Source organism: Pan paniscus, chromosome 1 (assembly GCF_029289425.2).
Source record: "Pan paniscus chromosome 1, NHGRI_mPanPan1-v2.0_pri, whole genome shotgun sequence".
Lineage (NCBI taxonomy): Eukaryota > Metazoa > Chordata > Mammalia > Primates > Hominidae > Pan > Pan paniscus.
In genome coordinates, this window is record NC_073249.2 from 36392340 (window position 1) to 36420129 (window position 27790).

Below are 27790 nucleotides of genomic sequence, written 5' to 3' on the forward strand. Positions count from 1 at the left end.
TTTATTTCTGCCGGGCGCGGTAGCTCACTCCTGTAATCCCAGCACTTTGGGAGGCCGAGGCGGGCGGATCACTTGAGGTCAGGAGTTCGAAACCAGCCTGGCCAACATGGTGCAACCCTGTCTCTACTAAAAATTCAAAAATTAGCCGGGTGTGGTGGCTCATGCCTGTAATCCCAGCTACTTGGGAGGCTGAGGCAGGAGAATCGCTTGAACCCGGGAGGCGGAGGTTGCAGTGAGCCGAGATCGTGCCATTGCACTACAGCCTGGGCGACAAGAGCGAAACTCCATCTCAAAAAAAAAAAAAAGAAAGAAAGAAAGAAAAAGAAAAAAAAAAGAAAGTTTATTTCTGTTTCTTTAAGACGAAGGTCGGGTGTTTTGCCCTCTTCAGAAATGGTTGCTCGCGCGTCCCACGCTCTGCGCATGCTCCTTGAGCAGAATTCCGGGTTAAGGCATTCAGGGACTCTCACTGCGCAAGATGGAGTGTAGGCCGGCCGGCGAGACTGCACCTCCCAGCATGCCTTGCAGCCAGGACTGGAGTCGGTACTTAAGAGTGATGGGGTTCCGTAGATACTTTAGGCCGTCGCATCGGTTATAGAGATTGAGGTGGAACCCGGGCCCTGGGAACTGGACGCACGCGGAGGGCGAAGATGGAAGCCTGGCGCTGTGTGAGGAAGGGCTACGGCCACTGTGTGGTGGGAAGAGGCCGGTCAGTAGGGCTGGGTACTCGGAGGGAGGAGAGAGGGGCGGGCGGCCTGAAAGAGCGGGCGGGCGTCCGGGACTAACCTGGGGCGGGGCGGGGCGGGCTAGGGGAGGAAGGAAGAGGAAGAGGGTCTGGGCGATGGTGCATCCGGGACGAGCCTCCAGAGACCAAGTGGGATAGGTAAACCCGCCGCGCAGCTGGCGGGACGCTGGGCCAACGAGGTCTGGGGTCTTGGCGCGGAGTTCATGGGCCGCCTGCCAGGCTTGTGCCAGTGGCTTTGGATCCCTGGCCTGCTTCCCTCAACCCAGCCTCCAGACCAGCGCTGGCCTGCTCCCCACACTCCGCAGCACCGTCCCGGGAACCGAGCGTCGGCGGGGAGGCCGCCTCTCCGCAGTAGGTCTCGGCGGGCCTGATTCCTTGGAGGCGCGTGTGTGGCACACGCCCAGGAGGGGCTTGATTTTTGTTGATGTGTTAGTGTCTTTCAAACTTTAGTCACTTGTATGTCATCCCTTACTGTTATGGCCAAGTTCTTGTTTGACGTGTATTATTTACTGGATATTTTTCTTTAAATTGACTCAGTTTTTTTTAAAAAGCACTTCAGTAGGTGCTGCCCACATTAGCTTCACCCTAAGCAGTGTCTGCAGAGTCTTGGATTTGATGTGCGATTATGTTTTTTCCTAATAAACTAACATAAGTATTTAGAAATTACAATCAAGTAATTTAACTGTGTACCCTGTGAAACCGACTCGTGTACCACCCACCACGCTTGGGAAACACAGCATGTATTATTACATAAGCGATGGGGATTTGGTTGTAACTCCCATAGGCCTGGGACTTGATGGTAAATTCAGTTCAACAATGTTTCCTGAGTACCAGCTGTTTGCCAGGCACTGTGCTAGGCACTTGTGAAGATAACGGAATTAAAATGAATAAGACGGTTCTGTTCTGGCCCTGAAGGAGCTTAACAGCTTAAGAGAAAAAAAAGTCTGAATAAATAACTGCAAATATAGAGAATAGCTTTTGTAGTACAAGTATTATATTTCAATACAGTGGCTTATTAGGATAGAAAATGCATGGACCAAGTGCCCAAATTCCTATGGCTTTCAGAGTTATCACAAAGCAGTGTAGAATGCCCATGTTATGCCTTTAAAGATTTACAATTAAGTAGATTTTAGAGAACAAGTAGCGAATACTTAAACTGTAAAAATATATAATAAAAATTTAAATGCTGTTAAAACGAGAATAACAGCGTATAAAGTTAAATAACAGTAAACGCAACTTAAACAAAATTCCCTTAGGGATGGGAGCGCACATTATTGATGCTGTGGTAGAAATGTAGCTGTTAAGAATTTTGGAGGAAAGGATAAAAGTCCTTCTCTGAATCTTAACATTTTGCCAAAGTAGTATAGTGAGAGGAACATGGTGCTTTATTAAGCTGAAGTGTTTCTTGAGAGCCTGAGAGCAACATACCTATTAAAAATGTTAGCGCCACTTTGGAGATGTTTTGGATGATGGGTTAAATTGAAGCTGTTGGTTTGGAGTGTTGGTGCCTTCGTAGTACGTCATCCCCATCCTCTTTCATTTCCCCCAAGGAGAATCATGCTTAAAAAAGAATGGAGAAATAAATTATCCACCCGTTGATTAGTAAGAGAAGTAGTTTTGTGAATTTATGAAGTTGTGGATAGGCTTTTGTTTTCCTAGCTATACAAGTGTTTGGAAAAATCTGCCCTTGGTATAAAAAACTGTTCAGAAACTTGTTATTACTCCAAGTTGGAGGAGAGATTTACTTTAATTGTAGTGTGATATGAGTTCCTTATTCGATTTCAGTATAATACTTGTTGTGTATTTTATTTTCTCATTGAGTTTTGTAGGTGCTTGAAAGCTACTCTGAATATCATTTTGATAGTTGATTCATCTCTCAGTTGAACTATGTACATTTTCAGGGGTATGTGGTATTTTGGGAGCCTGGGAGGCATTCTGTGTTAAGTATTCAGAATACCATTCATGGTTTTTTAGGACGAGAGTATTGAGATATTGATGCCAATAGGTAAATCATGGGTGCTTTCCCCTTCATCCTTCACAGATTTAGCAGCCAGATTTTAAATATTAGACATTATCTTCCCTTGAGGAAACAGGCTTAGATTTTGTAAACTATAGCTGAACAAAAAGTGGTGCCTCAAGGAGTGTATTTATTTCTTTTAGATACCCCATGTTTCCCCATCACTCGAGGAGTCTGGGCAGAGACTGGACTACACCGTGGGAGAATCTGCAAAGGTGTTGCTGGAACAGACATATTTCTAGTTGTATGAGGTGGCCTGGACATTACTCTCGAGCTCCTTACCCATACTTCAGTAGTAGGCATTTTTCACTAAATTGGAGACCACCCTGTTTGTTTGAGTCTAGAACTCAGTTCCAGTACTGTAACTGGAGACCTGACAACCTGAGCCAGACATCTTTGATTCATCTCTCTAGTTACGTCATGAACGCTGAGGGAGATGAGCCTTCATCAAAACGAAGAAAACACCAAGGTAAAGGTGACATTTATCTTGGTGTAGAAATAGATACAAGTGATAGACTAAATTGAAACTTTCATATCTAATCCTTTAAACCTCCTAAGGTTTTAGAGGTGTTTGGTGTTGACTTTTAGCCAGTAGTTTTATGTTAGAAAAAAATGAATTCTTCCTTAAATGAAGTCTTTATTTTTATCTTCAACTAATTGTGTATTTCTGACTATAAAAATAGAAATGAGTCTACAGATAGAATAAGATTGGCAAAGAAAGGAGAAATAGATTACAAAAGTAAGTTTTATTTAAGGATAATTTTTAAATCCAATGTTTTTGAAACAAAGGCCCTTAGACTTCTTAGAAATTGATGGCTATATGCTTAGAAGTCTACAGAGCTAAAAAAAATTTAGTGTTTTCATTTTTAAGCTAACATTTTTATGGAAGACGAAAGGACTCATAAATAGAAGCAATCATAAATGAAAGACATGGTCTTATAGGATAAGATTTTCATTTATTACATCTGTATATCTCAAATTGGGGTCCATAGATAAAATCTTGAGAGTTTGCCCAAAGTATTATCTTTAAGAAAGGGAACCACATCTTATTCCACTTTGAGAAACAGTTTTTTAAAATGTGTTAATTTACTTCTATTTTTTCATATTCTTTCTACTCTGAACAATTCACTAGACTCCCTCTGTGCTGCCAGTCTTGCCGCCATCACAACCCCATCTCCTGAAAGTATAAGTGAGGTGTCCAGGTAGAATTTGGAATTGTCTTTCTTATTGAACCATAATTTTCAGTGAAGATAATTCCTCTGAAGATACTTGAGAGAAGGATGTGTGGGTGTTAATGTTTAGGGAGCTGACATGTAAGTTTGTCAAAGGAAGGCATTCAAGGTGAGTCTCATCTGGAAATCAAAGCTAGAATTAGTGCTCTTCAGGTTCCCTCTGGTTTTGTTATCAGAAAGTAGTCTACAGGCTTCAGCTGGGTCCCAATCAACTTTGCTAAGCTAATATTCAAATAAATATGTAACTTATTGCTACACAGTTACAAAGGACCTAGTCAGAAAAAAACACTTGTAGAAATTCTTAACTATCCAAAAGTGAAAATCTGTTTGTGTAAGTACTTAACCACAGCATAGGGAGATAAAAAGAAATATTTGAATGAATGAAAGGTGTATTTAGAGGCATTAAAATTAGGTTTCTAAGAACAATCCTAAGATCTATAAATATAGGGCAGTATGATGATACCAGATTGCTTTTCACTCATAAAAATTTGTTCATCAGGTCAGCACACTCCTCTTTTGTTTAGCCTCTTAGAAATCTGGGATGCTTTCAGATGGAGCTGTGGCATAGCTACATAAGCATTGATTTAGGAACCACTCCCTGCTTTCTTTTCTGCCCCACCACTAATTATATGAACTTGGACAGCTTACTTAACCTCTTTGCTCCTTGATTTTTTCGTGTAAAATAATGCCTACTTGAAAGTCTGTTGAATGAAATGAGATACTGTATGTCAAAGTGCCTAACACACTGTTGGCTTCATAGTAGGTACTCAGAAAATTATGGTGTTGTTTTCCCTTAATGGATGGGGAATTACATTTACCTACTGATAAAGCTTGATTACAACCTGACTTTCTATATGTCCATTCTTCCTAGGTGTTGTGAATAAGGAAAATGCTCTTCGTTAAGCCATATTTGTGACTTCCGATATTTCACTAATACTTTTCAATCAAGAAAACAGCATTGCTAACTTGCCTATCACTTTAAAGTGGTATTTGAAGGATTTGTGTGATACAATTATGACTTTGTAATTAGGCACCCTAAAAACCTGATCAGGCCTATTGCTTACTTTCTTTGATTCATCTGTCTTCTCTGCTGTGATCACCTTGTTCCTCCTGATATGGAAGGTATATAAGCTTTTGTAGTGTGAATTTATGTTGTGAAGCATATGAAGGCCAGAGACTATCCACTCTTATCAGTGGTTTTCAAATTGTCTTCCATGGAACCCTCATATTTGAACACATTTCTGTAAGTTTATTAAAAGCAAATGTGGTCAGTATAAAATATGTGTTCACCCCATCATCCCAGCCCCAGTCCCAGCATGCCAGGGATTGGTGTTCCATGACATGAAAAGTAACACAGAAGGGTTCTACAAGTTGTAGAAGTTTGAAAGCCACTGTAGTAACCAGATAAACTAATGGTCCTGGTTGTTTAAAAAATGGAATTGCAAAAAGAGTTGGTTATAAACTTTAATGACCAGGACAATAAAAATCTTAATGCATTTATATGCCATTACATGTACATGTTTTATAAGGAAATATGAATAAGGTTTTTAGACCTTAATTTTCATATTTTAATATGGCAGTGAAACCAGGGTAGTGCTCCATCTGTGATGATAGCTTATATATTGTTTGCATGACTGGAACCCTTTCCATCTTGTATACATAAGAAGACTTTGATTTGGCTAAAACCATCATAGACAGTCTCCAGTTTATGAATGAATTGTGTTCTACACATTATCAGTTCTTTTTTTTTTTTTTTTTTTTGAGATGAAGGCTCACTCTGTTGCCCAGGCTGGAGTGCAATGGCGCAATCTAAGCTTACTGCAAGCTCCACCTCCCAGGTTCACGCCATTCTCCTGTCTCAGCCTCCCGAGTAGCTGGGACTGCAGGTGCCCGCCACCACGCCCGGCTAAATTTTTGTATTTTTTAGTAGAGACGGGGTTTCACGGTGTTAGCCAGGATGGTCTTGATCTCCTGACCTTGTGATCCACCCGCCTTGGCCTCCCAAAGTGCTGGGATTACAGGTGTGAGCCACCATGCCCGGCCAATCAGTTCTGTTTTCCCTATAGAAATTTTGTTATAAATCTGAATGGCTCTGCAGAGCCAGTACAATTGGCCTTAGTTCTGAGCCATTGGGGGTAGGATTCCTATCTTCAGTGAATGATAGGGAAGAGGATAGTTTCCTTTCCTGGGCATAGGATAGGCTCTAGGCAAAATTCTTCATAGTTGAAGACTTTTGTTTAGTTTGGTTTTGTTTCTTTCCATCTTTTTTTTTTTTTTTTTTTTGAGTTGGAGTCTCACTCTTGTTGCCCAGGCTGGAGTGCAATGGCGCGATCTCGGCTCACTGCAACCTCTGCTTCCCGGGTTACAGCGATTCTCTGGCTTCAGCCTCCTGAGTAGCTGGGATTACAGGCGCATGCCACCACGCCCGACTAATTTTTGTATTTTTAGTAGAGACAGGGTTTCGCCATGTTGGCCAGGCTGGTCTTGAACTCCTGGCCTCAGGTGATCCACCCGCCTCAGCCTCCCAAAGTGCTGGGATTACAGGCATGAGGCACTGTGCCTGGCCTAATCATACTTTAAAATGATTACTTCATTGGCATTTCTAAATAGCATATTGATATTTTGATTGTAAATGTATTGTGCAGAAGATTTGCAAAAATATTTCACAGTCCTAACACTCAGAGATAACTACTCTTAAAAATACGGGTGTGTTTCCTTTTAGTCTTTATTTCACACTCTATATAAGTGTATAGGATATTTTGACTTCAATTTAATTTTTGATTGGTGGAATTCCAGGCATTGTATTCCAGTGAAGTGAAAACCTTTGCAGGATAGAGGGAGATATTCTAGGGGCTGAAATTTTTTATATAATTTAATCATACTTAGAAGTCCATTTCCAAATCTGTTTTCCCATGTTCTTCCCATTTTTTTGTTTTCTCTTTGTTTTGAGCTCATAAATTCTCCAAAAATTCCGTGTTTCTCTTCATGGTTTCCATGGCAGTAAGAGCATGCTCTTTAATGATAGGATGTAGGAGACAAGATCAAAGGTGAATACACACACACACATCACACACACGGTTATTTCTAAGTCAGGGACTGCCTATGATTGCAAAGTCTTGTGTTTTTTTATTCTTTTCATCACTTTTGCAGAATGCATGATGTGTTTGCAGAATATGAACACACGCCTGGTTGTTGCATGCTAGGTTTGTTGGTTAGCCATCATTTACTAGCATTTTGTAGCTATGTCATATTTAACTTTTCCTTTGTTGTACATTTAAAAGATTTCTTTTGTTATTTTGTTTGCATGTTCCACTTCAGTGTTTTAAACACTAAAACTTCTTCCATATATTGCCATTATATACACTTCTTTCATGTATAAACTAGAATTCTGAACTAAGGGTTGCTTCTGGAACTTGGTTAATCATTTGATGATCTTATCCCACTAATAGAGAATAAAATACAGTGTAAAATCATCTTATTGAAAAGCCAACTTTGACATACAAATATGTTGTTATAGTTATAAAACTGCCAATCACATCTGTGGCAGAGCCACTTCTTAACTGTAGAGAAGTGAGAAACCACAACCTCTGTATAGTCTTAGCTTTGTTAACACATACTCTCAGCCTCCAGAATGACTTGCAAGATTCTTTTAAACCTGTTTTAAACCTGTTGGTCAGTATATTGTGTTACCGCATTTGTAACCAATTTGATAACAGTTCTAATTATTCAGTGCTATATTGCCACTTCCTAGGGAAAAACATTCTATTCATTGCTTATGGGAATTTTTAAGAGGCTGAAAAATACATATATGTGGGAAACTGTATGGTCCGCTTTTGATTAATTCCTTATATTTGTGCAATATATTTTAACAGGTGTGATAAAGCGGAATTGGGAATATATATGTAGCCATGATAAAGAAAAAACGAAGATCCTAGGAGACAAAAATGTTGATCCCAAATGTGAAGACAGTGAGAACAAGTTTGACTTTTCAGTGATGTCCTATAATATACTTTCACAAGATTTACTGGAAGATAACTCTCACCTTTATAGACATTGCCGGCGGCCAGTATTACACTGGAGTTTTAGGTTTCCCAATATTCTGAAAGAAATTAAACATTTTGATGCAGACGTAAGTGCAAAATATTACTGAAATTCTTCACATAAGAAAAAGTTGGGGCCGGGCACACTGGCTCATGCTTGTAATCCCAGCACTTTGGGAGGCTGAGGCAGGTGGATCACCTGAGGTCGGTAGTTTGAGACCAGCCTGACCAACATGGAGAAACCCCGTCTCTACTAAAAAATACAAAATTAGCCGGGCGTGGTGGCTCATGCCTGTAATCCCAGCTACTCAGGAGGCTGAGGCAGGAGAATCACTTGAACCTGGGAGGTCGATGTTGCAGTGAGCTGAGATTGCACCATTGCAATCCAGCCTGGGCAACAAGAGCAAAACTCTGCCTCAAAAAAAAAAAAAAAAAAAAGAAAGAAAAAGTTGGGTTAAATGTTTCATTTGTGCATTTATGAACTAAATGGTTTTATCCATTTTGTTTGTGGGGCAAGAAAGGAATATGTTTAAGAATAATGATGGAATAAGTCTTAATAAGGTATAACTTTCAGAGAGGCATTTGTTAGTGGTTGCTGGTATGAATAATCATCTAACTTTTCAAAGAGGGTCCAAAAAGTTTTTAAGTATGGGTCAGTTTTGAGACAGAAACTGGCAACATATTAAGTATTCAGTAAATATTAACTTTGATTTGAAATTTCAGTAATTCATGCAAAAATGTCACCTACCTGATAGCATTCAAAGAAATCAGCCTCTTAAGACCTGAAAGATAGTACCAATGAACATGTAAAACCCGGAAAAATATCCTGACATGTAAGCTAAGAATATTTCCTTTTGGAAATAATAATTTTGAGTACTAAGGGAGCTCCATGTGATTGAGGGCCAGAGTTTTGAGATTGATCAAAATTCGGAAACATTAATTTGGTAGATCTATAACAAGAAAAACAGGTAAGTCTTTTATTTCAATTCTTATCAGGTGTGGAATTTTAGAACCCTGCTTTTAGATATTTTAAGATAAAAGCACCAGGAAATTCATGATTGCATCTCTGTGTTCTAATTCAAGCTATTTTTTTCTTCCAAGGTACTTTGTTTGCAAGAAGTTCAAGAAGATCATTATGGAGCAGAGATCAGGCCAAGTTTGGAATCACTGGGTACAATGCAACTCTTTTTTTTTTTTTTTCTTTTTTGAGACAGGGTCTCACTCTGTCGCCCCACTGGAGTGCAGTGGCACAATCATGGCTTACTACAGCCTCAACCTACTGGGCTCAAGTAATCCTCTCATTTCGGCTTCCTGAGTAGCTGGGACTAGAGATGTGTGCCACCATGCCCAGCCAATTATTTAATTTTTTTTATAGAGACAAGGCAATGTAACTTTTAGCCAAATTTACTTTTGAAAATTCATGTGTCATTAAAGTATAACTTGCTGACAAAGATGTGTGGCATATTTTGGCTAAAAATCTTAATTTTAAAAAATTTCAAAGAGGAAAAGATTGAGGTACTCACTGGAAACTTTTGTGTTGGTGTATAATTTTAATTCAAACAGAAAGATGTGTAAGAATATCTTAGTAGCTCCCTTTCCTAGGAGTTGTTCTGTCCACCTGTAGACCTATAAGCTTCTGAGCTCCAGGAGACCATTTTGTCTCGTTCATCATTATAATACCAGTGCCTGCCAGTGTCTACCTAATGGGTAGATGCCAAAAACCTGCTTGATAAATAAACACTCCTAGAAACAAGTTATCTGTGGTCCCATATACTTGAGAAGTGTGCTTACTTTGCATTCATTCATTCAGCAATTTTTTTTTTTTTTTGAGACAGAGTCTCTCTCTTGCCCAGGCTGGAGTGTAGTGGTGCAATCTCGGCTCACTGCAAGCTCCACCTCCCAGGTTCACGCCATTCTCCTGCCTCAGGCTCCCTAGTAGCTGGAACTACAGGCGTCCGTCACCATGCCCAGCTAATTTTTTGAATTTTTTTAGTAGAGACGAGGTTTCACCGTGTTAGCCAGGATGGCCTCGATCTCCTGACCTCGTGATCTGCCTGCCTTGGCCTCCCAAAGTGCTGGGATTATAGGCGTGAGCCACCACGCCCGGCCTTCATTAGCAATTTTTTTTTTGAGTGCCTACTATATACCATGCACTGTTCTAGGGAATGAGGATATAGCATTGGGCAAAAAAGATTAAAAAAATTTCTCCCTTGTGTGGAGTGTACCTTCTGGTGGAGAAAGGCTAACCAAATAAGTAAATAGCATATTAAGTAATGATAGTTTTCTGGAGAAAAGCAGGAAAGTGGAATGGGAGAGGTTTCAGTTTTAAACAAAATGATCAGACGAGGCGACATTTGAACAAATATTTGAAGGAGGTGAAGGAATAAGCGATGCCTAGAACATTCTAGGCAACAGAAATAGCAAGGGAAAGGCCCTGAGGTTGGAGTGTGTTAAGGCAAGTGAGGAGGCCAGTGAGATTGGAATGAAGTGAGGGGGAAGGAGTTACAGGCAAAAAGATCAGGAATATAGGGTGGAGAGAGTGAGAGAATAGATTATTATAAAGCTTTACTATTGCCATGACTGAGTTTTACTAGGATGGCAACGGGAGACTGATAATATACATTAGCATATCAAGGGCTGAAGTCTGCGCATAAAGAGGCCTGTTAGACCCAGTGTCAAACGTTTTTTATTCCAATGTTTATTGACATCCTACATTACTAATGTTTTGCAGAATACAGTTTGGTAAACATTGTTCAGAAGTATCAGGTGAGCTGTGTTTTGACAAATATATAAAAGCAGTCATTTGTTTTAAATTCATTTGTTTCTTGTAGGTTATCACTGTGAATATAAGATGCGGACAGGAAGGAAACCTGATGGCTGTGCTATTTGCTTCAAACATTCCAAATTTTCACTCTTGTCAGTGAACCCAGTGGAATTCTTCCGCCCTGATATTTCTCTGTTGGACAGAGACAATGTTGGATTAGTTTTACTCTTACAGCCCAAAATTCCATATGCTGCCTGCCCTGCGATCTGCGTAGCAAATACACATCTGTTGTATAATCCAAGGCGAGGTGATATTAAGCTGACGCAATTGGCAATGCTACTGGCAGAGATTTCCAGTGTTGCCCACCAGAAAGATGGCAGCTTCTGCCCTATTGTTATGTGTGGTGACTTTAATTCTGTTCCTGGTTCTCCACTATATAGTTTCATAAAGGAAGGAAAATTGAATTATGAAGGACTTCCCATAGGAAAGGTAAGTGCTTTCTTCATTGTTATTAGGGAGTGGACATAGTTGCTCTGCTCATGATAATGTGAAGATAGTCATTACATGGCTATTTGAAAACCTTGGATGATCCAGTACCCTCACTTTATCAAACTATGATTTTCCATGACTTTTTTTTTTTTTTTTTTTTTTTGAGACAGTCTCACTCTGTCGCCCAGGCTGGAGTGCAGTGTCATGATCTCAGCTCACTGCAAGCTCCACCTCCCGGGTTCAAGTGATTCTCCTGCCTCAGCCTCCCGAGTGGCTGGGGTTACAGGTGTGTGCCACTGCACCTGGCTAATTTTTGTATTTTTAGTAGAGACGGGGTTTCAGCTTGTTGACCAGGCTGGTCTCGAACTCCTTACCTCGTGATCCACCTGCTTCAGCCTCCCAAAGTGCTGGGATTACAGGCGTGAGCCACTGTGCCTAGCTTCTTCTAGTAAGTAATTATTTTCACTTGGTTGATTTATATCTTTTTCATCTATCTGTGGCAACATACTGCTTGGAGGAATTAACAGGCAGCAAAAAAAAAAAAAAAGTATTGACAGACATGGATACTTCACAGATAAGTAACACAAGGTGGCAGGATAGAATTTTGAATGCTGGTTGTGGGCAAAATAGTAATTTAACATTTATTATACAAGTTTCCGTTGTAGAATAATAAATATTTTCTTTAGCTTAGCACAATTTATCTCGTGATTATTTTTATTGTGCTTTCCTCTCCTTACTTTAGATCATTTCATCTTCAGTATATTTACCAAAATAAGCTCTCCAACACTGGAGTTTTGAGTAATAGTTTAAAATTATTTATTTATTTATTTATTTGAGATGGAGTCTTGCTCTTTCGCCAGGCTGGAGTGCAATGGTGGGATCTCGGCTCACTGCAACCTCTGTCTCCCAGGTTCAAGCAATTCTCCTGCCTCAGCCTCCCGAGTAGCTGGGACTACAGGCTTGCACCACCAAGCCCGGCTAATTTTTTGTATTTTTAGTAGAGATGGGGTTTCACAGTGTTAGCCAGGACAGTCTCTAACTCCCAACCTTAGGTGACCTGCAGGTTCACCTCGGCCTCCCAAAGTGCTGGGATTACAGGCGTGAGCCACCATGCCCAGCCAATAAGTTTAAAATTTTGTAAGAGTTAATCTCTCTTAGTACAGGTATACTTCATTTTATTGTGCTTTGCTTTATCGAGCTTCAAACATACTGCATTTTACAAAATTGAAGTTTCATAGCAACTCTACCTTAAGCAGCTCTATCATTGCCATTTTTCCAACAGCATGTGCTCAATTCCTGTCTCTGTCACCTTTTGGTAACTCTTGCATTACTCAAGCATTTTCATTATTATTACATCTGTTATGTTGATCCAAGATTAGTGATCTTCGATATTACTATTGTAATGGTTTTGGGGTGTTATGAACTGTACCCATAAAAAATGAGAACTTAATCGATAAATGTGTTCTGACTGCTCCACTAATCATCTCTCTCCCCCTACTTGGGCCTCTATATTCCCTGAAGCACGACCATATTGAAACTAGGCCAAGTAATAGCCCTGCAGCGCTCTCTAAGTGTTCAAGTAGAAGGCAGACTCACATGTCTCACTTTGAATCAAAAGCTAGAAATGATTAAGCTTAGCAAGGAAGGCATTTTGAAAGCTGAGAGAGGCCAAAAGCTAGGCCTCTTGCACCAAACAGCAAAGTTGTGAATGCAAGGAAAAGTTCTTGAAGGAAGTTAGAACTGCTACTCCAGTGTATGAAGGCATAATAAGAAAGCAAGACAGCCTTATTGCTAATATGGAGAAAGCTTGAGTGGTCTGGATAGAAGATCAAACCAGCCACAGGATTCCCTTGAGTCAAAGCCTAATCCAGAGGAATGCGTTAAGTCTCTTCAATTTTATGAAGGCTGAGAGATGAGGAAGCTGCAGAAGAGAAGTTGGAAGTTAACAGAGATTAATTTATGAGGTTTAAGGAATGAAGCCATCTCCATAACATAAAAGTACAGGTAAAGCAGCAAGTGCTGCTGATGTAGAAGCTGCAGTAGGTTATCCAGAAGATCTAGCTAAGATCATTGATGAAGGTGGCTACACTAAATAATAGATTTTTTTTTTTTTTTTTTTTTTTGAGACAGGATCTCGCGCTGTTGCCCAGGCTGGACTGCAGTGACACGATCTTGGTTCACTGCAACCTCTGCCTCCTGGGTTCAAGCGATTCTGCTTCAGCTTCCCAAGTAGGTGGGATTACAGGTGCATGCCTCCACGCCGGGCTAATTTTTTAATATTTTTTGGTAGAGGTGGCGTTTCACCATGTTGCCCAGGCTGGTCTCGAACTCCTGGGCTTGAGCAATCCTCCTGCCTCAGCCCCTCAAAGTGTTGGGATTACAGGCATGAGCCACCGCACCTGGCCAACAATTTTTAATGTGGATGAAACCACTTTATATTGCAAGAAGATGCCATCTAGGAGTTCATAACTAGAAGGCAGAAGTCAGTGCCTGGTTTCAAAGGACAGGCTGACTCTTTTGTTAGGAGCTAATATAGCTTGTTACTTTAAGTTAAAGTCAGCATTCATTGACCATTCTGAAAATCCTAGGGCACTTAAAAATTATGCTAAATCCACTCTACCTGTGCTCTATCAGTGGAAAAACAAAGCTTGGGGATGACAGTGCATCTGTTTATGGCATAGAATATTTTAAGCACACTGCTGAGACCACTATTCAGAAAAACAGATTCCTTTCCAAAGATTACTGTTCGTTCACAAGGCACCTGGTCACCCAAGAGCTCTGATGAAGATGTACAAGGAAATGAATGTTGTTTCATCCCTGCTAACACGGCATCCATTCTGCAGCCTATGGAATCAAGGAGTAATTTTGTACCTACAGGTCTCCTTATTTAAGAAATACATTTCATAGGCTATAGCTGCCATAGAAGTGATTTCTCTGATGGATCTGTGGAAAGTAAATTGCAAACCTGCAAAGGATTCAGCATCCTAAATGCTATTCAGAACATTCATGATTCATGGGAGGAGGTCAAAATATCATCATTAAAAAGAGTTTGGTAGAAGTTGATTCCAGCCCTCATGGATGACTTTGAGGGGTTCAAGACTTCAGGGGAGGAAGTAACTGTAGATGTGGTGGAAATAGCAAGAGAACTAGAAGTGGAGCTTGAAGAATTAACTGAATTGTTTCAATCTCATGATAAAACTTAAATAGATGAGGAGTTGCTTCTTATAGATGAGCAGAGTATTTTCTTGAGATGCATTCTATTCCTGGTGAAGATGCTGTGAACATTGCTGAAATTACAACAAAGGATTTTAAATGTTACATAAATTTAATTGATAAAACATTGGAAGGGTTTCCAGTTTTGAAAAAAAGTTCCGTGGATAAAGTGCTGTCAAATAGCATCAGATGCTACAGAAAAATCTTTTATGAAAGGAAGCATCAATGGCTGCAGCAAATTTCATTGTTGTCTTATTTTAAGAAATTGCCACAGCCAACCCCCACTTTAAGCAACCATCACCCTGATCAGCCAGCAGTCATTAATATCTAGGCAAGACCCTCCACCTGTAAAAAGATGATGACTCACTGAAGCCTGAGATGATTGTTAGGATATTTTAACAATGAAGTATTTTTAAATTAAGGTATGTATTTTCTTAGGCATAATGCTATTGCACACTTAGTAAACTACAGTATAGTATAAACGCAACTTACATGCACCGGGAAACTGAAAAAATTATGTGACTTGCTTTATTGAGATACTCACTTTATTGTGGTGGCCTGGAACCAAACCCGCAGTACCTCTGAGCATGCCTATATTTGATACAATAGGAACTATATTGCAGGTAGTAAAAAATGATGAATAGTGTTAGTTCAAAGCGATAGATCATTTGTATGTCCAAATTAAAGAAAAGCATGTATGGGAAAAGATTGTCATTTTTATGTAAATGATAAGTGCTTTCTGAATTGTATTTAAAGAAAAGAAGATTTTATAAGTCCAAAGAATCACTTAATATAATGAATAAAGGGTAATAATTTACCACTTTTGGATTACCTTTTATTTAAGACATAAATTTTTCAACTCATAAGCTATTTAAAATCTTTTCACTTAAGATACCTGTTGAAATTTTGTTTAGGTATCTGGCCAGGAACAGTCTTCACGGGGACAAAGAATTTTATCTATTCCAATTTGGCCCCCAAACCTAGGTATCTCACAGAACTGTGTGTATGAGGTACAGCAGGTACCAAAAGTAGAAAAGACAGGTAAGTGTTTGTAATACATTTTGGCAGTCTGCTGGGTAATCATGTTCCCTTTGAAGACATAAAACTAAGTTTTTAAAAAGAAAAAATCTCAGGGATGAATATTCATATATATAAATATATAGTTATTCATTCTTTTTCTTAAGACCTCTAAATTTACCTTTTTAAAGTTGAACTTCCAGAATTATCTGTGCATGATTTACTTGCATGTTGCTTTGGAATTGTTTGCATTTTTCTATTTTTCCTAATTCTGGAGGCCATCGAAATATATAAGATTCCAGAATGAAACATGTAACTAGGCATCTTTCTAACCTAGATAAGTCTTAAATATTGTTTCTAGAGTAAGATGACGATATTAAGGCAAACTAGAACAATAACATTAATATATTTTCCTCTATTCTTACAGACAGTGATCTGACACAAACACAGCTGAAGCAAACAGAGGTCCTAGTGACAGCTGAAAAGTGAGTTCTGGAAAGCAAAAGGAGACATTTGCTAACTTTAGTTGAATAAAAAACTCATTTCTCAAAAATCACTTGGATAAAAAAATGAAGGTGATAGTATTCCGTGCTGGTGAAGAGTGCTGGCCCTTAAGTCAGATAGGCCTGAGTTCCAGTCCTGACTCTGCTGTGTTTTAGCCGAATGATTTTGAGCAAGAAACTTAACATCTCTGAGGTTCAGTTTCTTTGTCTATAGTTTGGATTGTTGTGAGGATTAGATGAGACAAAGCATATAAAGCACAATGTCTGAAACATAGTTAGGTGCCTAGGTAGTGTTAGGAAGGGAAACAGCTTGTCTGTGGACCTGGACCAGCTCAAATACTCTTTGAAATTCACATACTTAAACAAAGGTCAAGATCACATAAAAATATCTTTCAGATCTCAAAAGGATCTTTTAGTTGTCTTTGATTTACTAAATCTCAAAACCATCTATAAGAGAATTGATCCAAAAATGAATATGCCAGTTGAAAAGATGATCATTTTAATTTATCTCTTGAACTGTAGGAGAAGATTGTCAGAGGGGTGAAGATGCTGGGATTCTTCATTAAAGAAATAGGAATATTTGGGGCTATGGTTGAGAAATTGATACATGTTAATAAAACAGGACAGAGACTTAAATCTTGTCTCAGGGAGATTCTTGAAATATCTTGATTGTTTTATATTGTGGCTGTTTTATAGTTTTTTGTTTTAACGTTTAAATTTAGGGACCAATTCTCATTTATTTTATCTGCTTCTCAATCTTTATTTTGTATACCTTGTTTTGAGAAAATATTACTACATAAATAAGAACTAGTAAGAATGGAAGCAATTTAAAAAAATTTTTTTAAATGAATATTTTAAAATTCATGATTAAACCTTTCAATATAGTAAAAACTTCTTTGAATAAGATTAATAAGGAGGCTAATCTAACAAGTACTTCATTTTGAGTAACTCTTAAATCTTTTTGTAACAATATAGGATATAAAAAAGATATTGGCTGGGCGTGTTGGCTCACGCCTGTAATCTCAGCACTTTGGGAGGCCAGGGTGGGAGGATTGCTTGAGCCCAGGAGTTTGAAACCAGCCTGGGCAACACAGTGAGACCCTGCCTCTATTAAAAAAAAAAATTAAAACATTCTGGCCGGGCGTGGTGGCTCGTGCCTGTAATCCCAGCACTTTGGGAGGCTGAGGTGGGTGGATCACGAGGTCAGGAGTTCAAGAGCAGTCTAGCCAAGATGGTGAAACCCCATCTTTACTAAAAATACAAAAAATTAGCCGGGCATGGTGGCATGCACGTGTAATCCCAGGGAGGCTGAGGCAGAGTATTGCTTGAACCCTGGGGGGCAGAGGTTGCAGTGAGCCGAGATCGCGCCACCGCATTCCAGCCTGGGTGACAAAGCAAGCCTCCGTCTCAATAATGATAATAATTTTAAAAAATAGATACCTTACTTGCCCTTGGTGTCTAAAAATTAAAAGAAAAAAAGAGGCCGGGCGCGGTGGCTCACGCCTGTAATCCCAGCACTTTAGGAGGCTGAGGCGGGCGGATCATGAGGTCAGGAGATTGAGACCATCCTGGCTAACACGGTGAAACCGTGTCTCTACTAAAGATACAAAAAAAAAATTAACTAGGTGTGGTGGTGGGCGCCTGTAGTCCCAGCTACTCGGGAGGCTGAGGCAGGAGAATGGTGTGAACCTGGGAGGTGGAAGTTGCAGTGAGCCGAGATCGTGCCACTGCACTCCAGCCTGGGCAACAGAGCAAGACTCTGTCTCAAAAAAAAAAAAAAAAAGATACTTTTTTGTATCTTTATGTAAATACAGAGTGTTTATATGCATAGCTTATATCTGTAAACTGAAAAATTGATAGATAACAGTTTGCAGAAGACCTATTTTTATTATTTTTATTTGAGAGTCGATCTCACTGTCATCCAGGCTAGAGTGCAGTGGCATGATCTTGGCTCACTGCAGCCTCCACCTCCCAGGCTCAAGCCTTTCTCCTACCTTAGTCTGCCAAGTAGCTGAGACCACAGGCATGTGCCTCCACGCGTAGCTACTTTTCTAGATTTTTTTTTTTTTTTTTTTTTGTAGAGATGAGGTCTCACTGTGTTGCCCAGGCTGGTCTCGAGCTCCTGAGCTCAAGCAATCTTCCCACCTTGGCTTCCCAAAGTGCTGGGATTACAGGTGTGAGCCACCGCGTCCGGCCCTATTTTATGTTTAATATTATAAATCCTTAGACATAAAAAGTTGCTAATAAAACTTAGAGGGCATTTTTAAGGATTTACCTTTGTTCCTGACATATGAACACTTTAAAAGCAAGGGAAACATCTTCATCTATGTATTCTCAGCACCTGACATATTGCCTAGAACTTAGAAGATGTTTGGTAAATGTTTGTTGGATAAGTTTTTTTTTAAATTTTATTTTCCTTCAAGGCATAAAAGATCCTTAAGATTCATAAAGTATCACTAGAAAATAGTCTTTAAACCTTTTACTCATAACATCACATATATTTGTGCATGGGGCAAATATAATAAACCATTAGAGAAGCTGTTTTAAGATGCAGTACAAAATTACATGTCATAGCAAGAAAAATTAGAGAAGAATATGGCCTCTCTGTCATCAAAAGTCTAGAGGATTCCAAATAGTGTTCCTGAAGACCCCCTTGATTCTCTTTCTTAAAAACACAATAAAACTTGTTAGAATACATGTTCTTTAGTAAGTGGAGGCATTCACACATGTTATAAATAATGAAAAAACACATTAGTGTGTTAATTATTGAGCTTTTTTTAAAAACCACATTTATAACGGCTTTATTGATGGGTTTTAGATATCACTGCATAAGTAAATTAATACTAAATTATGATATGGTCTTTTTGAATAAAGCTTGTCCTAACGTTTGGTCTTAGTCTAGAAATTAAGTGAAAAAGAACTTCAGATAGGAGGAATTCTTGAAGTTACAAAAACTCGGATTCTAAACACATCTTCTTTTCTATTTAGATTGTCTTCAAATTTACAGCACCATTTCAGTTTGTCATCTGTTTATTCACATTACTTTCCTGACACTGGAATTCCAGAAGTGACCACCTGTCATTCCCGAAGTGCCATAACTGTGGATTATATTTTCTACTCTGCAGAAAAGGAAGATGTTGCTGGGCACCCAGGTAAGGAATGCATGTAATCTTAAATTCTTCTAGAGAGCACAGTAGCTAAAACCTCAAGGTTAAAGTTAAGAAAGCTCTCTAAACATCCAGTTGAAGTTCTAGATCTAGAAGGTAAAAATATTTCGAAATAGACAGATTGGTAATATATTTGAATAAATCAGTTGATTACTTGCATATGAGGGAGGCAATAAAACACATCCAAGCAAATTATTACCCAAGAATTACATTAGCAGTCCTACCCTCCAGTTCCAGTCAGCCTCTGAGTTATAGGTCTTTCATATTGCCCTTTCTTTTTGCTTGCCATAAATTTACTGTTTTTCCTGTGACAGGAACTGCGTATGTTGTTAATGGTCATCATAGTTTTGTGCTTAAATTTTACCGAGGCGTCCTGCCTTCATTGGAGGACCATAGTTACACTGCCAGCAACACAGCTTATGCTGTCATGTTGACTCTGGAATATTGGATTTTTCTGAGGAGGAAAAGTATATATATATATATATATATTTTTTTTTTTTTTTTTTTGATACAGAGTGTCGCTCTGTTACCCAGGCTAGAGTGCAGTGGCATGATTCTCGGCTTACTGCAACCTCTGTCTCCCGGGTTCAAGTGACCTTCCCACCTCAGCATGCCCACCTAATTTTTGTATTTTTTGTAGAGACAGGGTTTCACCGTGTTGCCCAGGCTGACCTCAAACTCCTGGGCTCAAGCCATCCACCTCGGCCTCCCAAAGTGGCTTGGATTACAGGCATAAGCCACCACATTCGGTCAGAAAAGTCTATATAATTTTTTTGTTTGTTTGTTTTTGAGACGGAGTCTCGCTCGTCACCCAGGCTGGAGTGCAGTGGCGCTATCTCGGCTCACTGCAAGCTCTGCCTCCCAGGTTCACGCCATTCTCCTGCCTCAGCCTCCCGAGCCACTGGGACTACAGGCGCCCGCCACCATGCCCGGCTAATTTTTTGTATTTTTAGTAGAGACGGGATTTCACCGTGTTGGCCAGGATGGTCTCGATCTCCTGACCTCATGATCTGCCTGCCTCGGCCTCCCAAAGTGCTGGGATTACAGGCGTGAGCCACTGTGCCCGGCCGAAAATCAGGTTTTAAACATTAGCCAAAGGATTTAAAGTGGAGAAGAAAATGCAGTTTAAGATTACTGGAAGTATAAAAATACCTTTAAGAAAACTTTGGAATGTGAGCAGCTGTTTTATTCTTTTCTGATTTTTTTCATTTTTTTCTCTTCCATTTTTTTGGATGCTTCTTTTTCTTTACCCTTTTCCCCTCTGTTTGTTCCCCCCTTCTTTCTTCTGGGAATAACCTTATTAGTAACACTCACGAGATGACTTATTCCTGCCACTAGATCTACTCTACAAAAAATATGCCTGCTGCTTTGAATTTATAGTAAGGTTTTCGTAGTTGTCATGCTGACAGAAGTTCACTAGGTGGCAGGAGAGTGTTATGGATCAGCATTTCAAAAAGAGCATGTCATCTTCACTTCTGTGGGTGCTGACTATCTGGGACTAAATTATACTAATTTATTCTCCATTCACCTTATAAACTGCTACAGGGCTGTGGCCCGGTGTCTCTGGCTTTATGCAACTACAGAATGGTTGCTGGATGAGTTTCTTATGTAGTTGTCAACCACAAATTACCCTTAACGTTCTTAAGTATTTCATTTATATTTTCTTCTAAAGATTGTTTACAGAGCTGGAAATAGAAAAAATATCTCAAACTGCTGTGTGTTTGATAATTATAATTAGGTTATAATTCAATAAAGCTTAAATATTCTAAAAACTGTGTCATAGTTTTTAGTGTTCTGGAGGGGCCTCAAGTTCTATATTGGTTTGGAGAAAAGACTTGTATGATTAATTTACAATAACCCGTTGACAATTTTACTAAATATGTGTGTGCTTCTTTAATGTAGGAGCTGAAGTTGCTTTGGTTGGTGGCTTGAAACTTCTAGCTAGACTGTCACTTCTTACAGAACAAGACTTATGGACTGTTAATGGACTTCCAAACGAAAATAACTCTTCAGATCATCTGCCTTTATTGGCAAAGTTCAGACTTGAGCTCTGACTCTCTTTGATCACATACTAATTTTCTTTCCAATTTGTATTGTTTTTCAAAGAATGTAAAGTTCTTAAGTGTATGCATGTTGTTTATTTTTGCACTGTGGAGATTCTGAAGCGGTTATGTTAGATGCTTTGAAACTCCATATCAGAAGAAATAACTTTATAACAATTTTTTTTAATAATGAAAAATATTTTCCTGACAAGTGAGCTCTAAATACTCTTTATTGTAAAAGAGATGTAAAGGTTTTATATTCTAAATCCTAGTAAAATTGACAGTGATTTTTAAATATAATGCATCTTCCTTTGTCTGCTTAGTAAAAAATTTCATTTCATAATTTTGGCAAGCTCTGTAGTGGATCCAAAGTATCTTTGAGTTCTTGCAAACTACAAGTTGTTTCCTTTCTAAGAGGCTTGATTTCATTAGGAGACCCCTCTATTGAGTTCTAAATAGTTTATCTTAGAAATCCTTGAGTCATTCACAGGTATCCAACCAGCCATTGTTTAGTTTGTTTTTGAAGGGGTTTGATAATGCTTTTTAAGTTGTACAGAATGCTTAATCCATCTTATTACTGTCCTGAGCCATGTAATATGCCTGCATCGTGTTGGGGAAATGTTTGGGAAATATAAGCCAGCATAACGTGTAAAGCTCACTCTTTCACCCTGGAACAGACAAGAGGTGGGCTTAATAGAGGCAGAGACTGGGGATATACCTTTGTTTCCCTAGCATTTTTATTTATTTATTTTTATTTTATTTTATTTTTTTGAGATGGAGTTTCACTCTTGTTGCCCAGGCTGGGGGTGCAATGGCGCGATCTTTGCTCACTGCAACCCCTGCCTCCCGGGCTCAAGCGATTCTCCTGCCTCAGCCTCTCGAGTAGCTGGGATTACAGGCATGCGTCACCACTCCCAGCTAATTTTGTATTTTCAGTAGAGACAGGGTTTCCCCATGTTGGTTAGGCTGGTCTCGAACTCCCAACCTCAGGTGATCCGCCCACCTCAGCTCTCAAAGTGCTGGGATTACAGGCGGGAGCCACTGCACATGGCAGCATTTTTTAAAAATTCAGTTTTAAGATCTCTGGTTTAGGGGAGAGATTTTATTTTACTGAACCAGTTCTATAGAAATTTATTTTATTAGGAAATTTGTCTTTGGAACAAAGTGGCAGCTATAAAATTATTTTTGTTAAGCCTCAGAAATATGAGGAAGCCTGTAAAACTCTAGTGGGGAGATATTAACTTGGAGACCTAATGCTCTGTAAATAGTCATTTAAACTGTTGGTTTTAGTGGTTTTGTTTCTAAAATGTTTTCTTTTACCGTGATGCACCAGTATGAGATGGTGCTGACACTTTCTATGAAGTGGTTATGAGCAGGTTTAATAAATCCTCTATACAAGTGTTTGAATCAATTTTAAAACATAAAAAGTGGAAATTTCCTTTTTTGTAGACAGTAGGAACAAGGAATTATATGCATTTTTACTAAGTAGTAATTTTACACTGAATTGTAAATGTTTTTACAGTGAGTTTTATTAATAGAATGCTTCACCTTAAATTGGAAAACAATAATAGTCTTGGACTAAGTCTTTGTACTAAAGCATTTGCTATAATTATTTTTAAAAAAACAAACAGATGAAAACCTCAGAGAAGGCATGTGGATTATAAGATTTGTCTAGTAAAAATTGTAATTGAATATGTTTAAATATTTAATTTCTCATTTTGGGGGGTTTTTATTTTTTTATTTTTTAGATGGCGTCTCACGCTATCGCCCAGGCTGGAGTGCAGTGGCGCGAACTCGGCTCACTGCAACCTCCGCCTCCTGGGTTCAAGCAATTCTCCTTCCTCAGCCTCCCAAGTAGCTGGGATTACAGGCATGCACCACCATGCCCAGCTAATTTTTGTATTTTTAGTAGAGATGGAGTTTTGCCATGTTGGCCAGGCTGGTCTTGAACTCCTGACCTCAGGGGTGATCCACCCGCCTCAGGCTCCCAAAGTGCTGTGATTACAGGCATGAGCCACCATGCCTGGCCTTTGGGGGGATTTTAATTACAGTATTAATTATAGTTCTAGGATTTCCCACATTTTATAGTAGTAGTTTGCAGAATATTATGTGCCCTAATTAGCAGATATAGACATTATCAAATTATAATGATAGTATAATTATCCCTTTTTAATATTGGGGAAAGAAAAATGAAAATTCATTAGTTAATTACTGCTTTGTGTTGTGTGAATTTATTAACAAATAACATTATTACATATAGGTCATTGTTAACAAACAAACATCCCTGAAAACCTCTGTGAAAATTTAATTTTTTATATCCTGATTAATATATTGTGACTTTAGGCCCATTTTTCATGTGCTTCACTTTGATAGAGTTAATCCATAAAATTGCTCTTTACTTTAGCTTATCAAATGAAGTATTATTTTGTGGACTGGAGGCCAAAAAGTCAATGTGAGCTTCTCACAGGTTTTTAAAGCTCCACTAAAAATAATTATCCACTTGTCTTTACTTTTGTTGACCAGAATAGTTGGTAACTCTGCCGGAGCCTGTACTTACCTGCCAAAAACAATTAAATCTGGTTAATGCCTGAAACCAAATCTCTCAGTCTCAAGTGTTACACTCTCCAAGTTTTAAATGGAAAGGTAAACTGTGGAGTAATGAAATTTTGGTTTTACTGTACCTTTTGCTATCAAGATAATATTCATGTTTGAAATATTGTCTTTATTTGGAATTTAGTTACTGTCTGCTTTTAACCTTTGCTTTCCTAAAGAAAGTTTGAGATCCAGAGAGTTCAAGGGATTGGGGAAAGAGAGGCGTCAAGTCATTTGCACTTTGTACCTGTAAGTTATGTAATAAACTATTATACTCGTACTTCTGTGCCTGAAGGTTTTGTGGTAGGTATACTGAGATGTATAAGCTGTACTGTTGCCTTTACTAAACTATTTCATTGCTCTTTTCAGCCATTTTTACTTAGGGGTGATGCTAAAAGATGAGTGAATTGAGATATGTCAAAATAGAGTAATAGAGTGTTTTTAATATAGAGTCTGCAGATTGTGAAAGAAGGGTGAAAGAACGATAAATAGGTTCAGTAGAATAAGTATATAATAAGAGGACCAAAAAAAAAATCACACCATCTTACTTTTTTTTTTTTGAGACTGAATCTTGCACTGTTGCCCGGGCTGGAGTACATTGGCGGGATCTCAACTCACTGCAACCTCCGCCTCCCAAGTTCAAGCGATTCTTCTGCTTCAGCCTCCCAAATACCTGGGATTACAGGCGCCCGCCACCATGCCCAGCTAATTTTTTGTATTTTTAGTAGAGACAGGGTTTCACCATGCTGGTCAGGCTGGTCTCGAACTCTTGACCTCAGGTGATCCACCCGCCTTGGCCTCCCATAGTGCCGGGATTACAGGCTTGAGCCACTGAGCCCGACCACATCTTACATATTTAGAAGAAAAACAATCCTTAAGTTTCCAGGATGGTTTTATTAAAGTCCCATGCTGTGTTAGAAACATACAAGTGATGAGAAAAACATTAACTTGAAACATGCACTTACTGGCATTCTCTAAAATACCATTATACAAGTTTTCATTTAATTAGAAAAATACCCACTAAAACAATCACAGTTCTTCTTAAGGATTTAAAAAAAATGTATTGGCCAGAACAAAGTCCAAGAGAATAAACAAAGTTCTGAATTGTATGTCAAAAAAACTGTACAAGGTTGTACATAAAACTATAGCTTACAAAAGACTCAGGTATAGTAAGAATTCTGAATTAAGATTTCCAAAATTCTATTTACCAATATCTATTAATAAAATCCTTATGAAATAATTGACTTAGAAAAAGTGAAATGCTCATGATTTCAGAGTGTATAGAAAATACTAAATATCACTTTCCGAAATAAAGTGTACTCAAAACAGCACAACATACAGTCTAAAATCAAGATTTCTGTCATTCATTTAAACTTTGCATATATTGCCATGATGGCTTAAACATAAAATTTCTCTTGCACTAAGAACTTTTTAAAACCAATTTCAAATCACTTCATAGTTTTATTTTTTATATTTTGAATTCTAGCCAGTCTTAAAATCAGCTTTGGGAGGGGGGTGCATATAACATGTTTTTTGTTTTGTTTTGTTTTTTGTTTTTTAAATTATTGCACTAGAATTTAGGGGTTTGGTGCCTTTCCCGTATTTTTTTTAGAAATTAGCATATTCCATAGGCAATAAAAGTAGGATGACAACTAAGAACATTTTAAATGTACTTTCAAGTTTGTGTGACTAAACCTTGCTTTGGGAAAATTAGTCTAAAAATCAAGGAGCGGGTGTGGGAGAAATTAGCTTACTAATTGAACCATCAAGCCAGTTGGCAGTTCTAAGGCTTCTTTATCAGCATATTACAGAGTTTGTAATCCTGTTCTTTTCCTCCTTGTTGTGGGAAACAAGCTATGCAACCATTTGACATTCTGTATTTTAGATGTAACAGTACTTAATACTTGGCAAAAATAAATTCCAACTCTTAGAATGGTTGCAGTGTTATAAGAGGTCTACTTATTAGATGTAAGCAAGTTTCAGATTGACAAACAGAAGGTATATGGCTAAGTCAGTATTGTTTTAGAATGAAAATGAAATGATTCACTATTTCAAACATCTGAATACATGTGGCCAAGAGGCTGCGAATGGGTTTGCTGTGTGAAGATAAACAGAGCTAACTCATTTTAAACTCTGATAATACTGTTCTTAAAGAGATTAAACTGATAATTTTTAACCCTGTGCTACATTTTAATCTAATGGAGATGTATACTTGGTCTTGTTCATCTAAAGGACATTCGACTTCTTTTAAGAAAACAGTACTTTTCATTAATAATACTGATTTTCAGGGTGAAGTAAGCTCTTGTGCACCCTTTTGCTTTGAAGTCCTTTTGCTTTCCCTGTCACCCCCAGAAATCTTGTAAAGAATTGGTAAAGAATCTCAATGAGCGCTTTTTTTTTTTAAACTTCCTTCCTATAAACACCTTCAGTCAAAGAAAGCCAGAGGAGATGCACTGAGACTGAAATAACATCTGTTGACTACCAGACTTCACTGAAATCGGCCGTCTGCTCTCCTGAGTTGGCATTGTTGCTAAGATAAAGCAAATGAAATCGAAGCTGTACTCTTGATATTTATACCATACAAGACTAGGCTGTTAGGGTTGTCCTGTGTGGTCTGCAGCCAGAGGTTACACTGTAACTACCATATGCAGGTCAGACATTCATTCTGTGCTTAGGGACTGAATTACACTATAAGGTGTAACACTGGACCGAAGACTTTTCCATTAAAAAAAAAAAGTGCTGCTTTTCTAATTCTTTATATTTTCCAATACTCATTCCTAAAATGTCATGAAATGGTACCTAAAAGCAAAGTACTGGAAGATAATCACATCATGTCACATTTGGTCTTAATATAAGACATCAGAACACATCTTTAACAGTGAGTCCTCCCTTAGTTTGATTCTTGGCATCCTTCAGAAGAATCAAAGCCTGCCTCAGTTTAAAAATCAGATGAAATGTGAACAGAAAGGTTTTTTGGTTCTGAAGACCTGCTGATCACTCCTGGTCTCTGCCTGAGTATGTTAATGTCAGAGGTAAATCCAGTACTGCTAAATTTGTGACCTCTTGTGCTTTTTGTTAGAGTCTGCAAAGTTTAAATGTTAGTGACAGAACATAGACTAGCTTCTCAATGTGATATTTTTGTTTCATTTTGAAAAAACAAAAACATCAGTGAATGCTTTAAGAAAGATTAAGAAGGAAGTAACTCCAAGATCCTGAAAATGGTTCTTGTATTGCCAGAAGAATTTCAGTGCTTTTTAGTAAAACACTTGCATATAGTACCTTAAATCTCCTCACGTGTGTGCACCAGGAAAAAACTCCAAACTTGTGGAGATCCCCATGGGAAATACTGGGGAAAGAATACAAATAGAATATAAAGAAACAAAACGCCATTAAGTTTGCATATCTGATGTCAAAATGCTGAGGTAATAACTGCTTAAAAAAAACCCACCCATTTTTGCTTTCTGTTATTGCTGAAAAAGACAGTAATACTGTTAGAGTTACCTTACTATACCAAAAGTTCAAGAGATTATTTCATGAACATTTACTATTGGTGAGGCATAATGTTCAAAGCAAGTAAAAGAAAGTAGGTAAATGGAAAAATATAAAACTTCAGTTACGGTTGTTATCCTTAAGATCTTGAGTGAGGGACATAGTCCAACCCCAGTGGGGCTTATTACTTCAGCCTTTTCATGGTGCCTTTTAGTGAATTTTTTAAAGCTAATGGTTACCACCCACTCAGATTCTATTTCCAGGTGAATCCTTAAAAATAAAATTCACAAGTTCTTAATAAATAGTTGCAGTTCCTCCTGAAGATGCTGGGTAAAGTGCAGAGAGAAGCACCACAGAAACCCTCTTGCTGGCCGGTATGGCTTGGCTAAATTCGGATTTGATAGCCCACTTCATTCAGAGTGCTCAGATCAGCCACCTTCTTTTCAGGCAGCGCAGGCCTAAGGGTAAAAGACAGAAATATGG

The 27790-nt window shown here is 38.5% G+C and overlaps 2 protein-coding genes across 14 annotated transcripts in view; one reads left to right on the forward strand and one right to left on the reverse strand.

The window, feature by feature from the left end:
- Nucleotides 1-27: 27 nt before the first annotated feature.
- On the forward strand, nt 28-24098 carry ANGEL2 (angel homolog 2). Of its 9 annotated transcripts, none has more exons than XM_003814162.4 (9): nt 28-706; nt 2903-3228; nt 7864-8120; nt 9133-9202; nt 10863-11284; nt 15412-15538; nt 15942-15999; nt 19006-19169; nt 21087-24098. In XM_003814162.4, exons 1-9 carry the CDS (start codon nt 648-650, stop codon nt 21236-21238), a joined length of 1635 nt encoding a protein of 544 aa, XP_003814210.1. In that variant the 5' UTR covers nt 28-647; the 3' UTR covers nt 21239-24098. The 9 variants fall into 9 exon arrangements, with proteins under 9 accessions (XP_003814210.1, XP_034802501.1, XP_008965037.1 ...); XM_034946610.4 differs by lacking the exon at nt 2903-3228 and adding an exon at nt 4863-5113 and having other exon boundaries at nt 35-706; XM_008966789.5 differs by lacking the exon at nt 28-706 and adding an exon at nt 792-880.
- VASH2 (vasohibin 2) overlaps nt 22851-27790 on the reverse strand; it is a 57911-nt gene continuing 52971 nt past the window's right edge. For all 5 annotated transcript variants that reach the window (XM_063597269.1, XM_034946567.4, XM_057301340.2 and 2 more), the window contains one exon: nt 22851-27765. In XM_063597269.1, the coding sequence (XP_063453339.1) occupies nt 27693-27765 (73 nt within the window). In that variant the 3' untranslated portion in view covers nt 22851-27692. The remainder of the gene's footprint in view (nt 27766-27790) is intronic.

Coding starts and splice junctions, on each gene's coding strand:
- ANGEL2 (XM_003814162.4), top strand. CDS start 648: ATGGAAGCCTGGCGCTGTGTGAGGAAGGGCTACGGCCACTGTGTGGTG. Junction 3,229..7,863: donor AAAACGAAGAAAACACCAAG/GTAAAGGTGACA, acceptor ATATTTTAACAG/GTGTGATAAAGCGGAATTGG. Junction 8,121..9,132: donor TTAAACATTTTGATGCAGAC/GTAAGTGCAAAA, acceptor TTTTCTTCCAAG/GTACTTTGTTTGCAAGAAGT.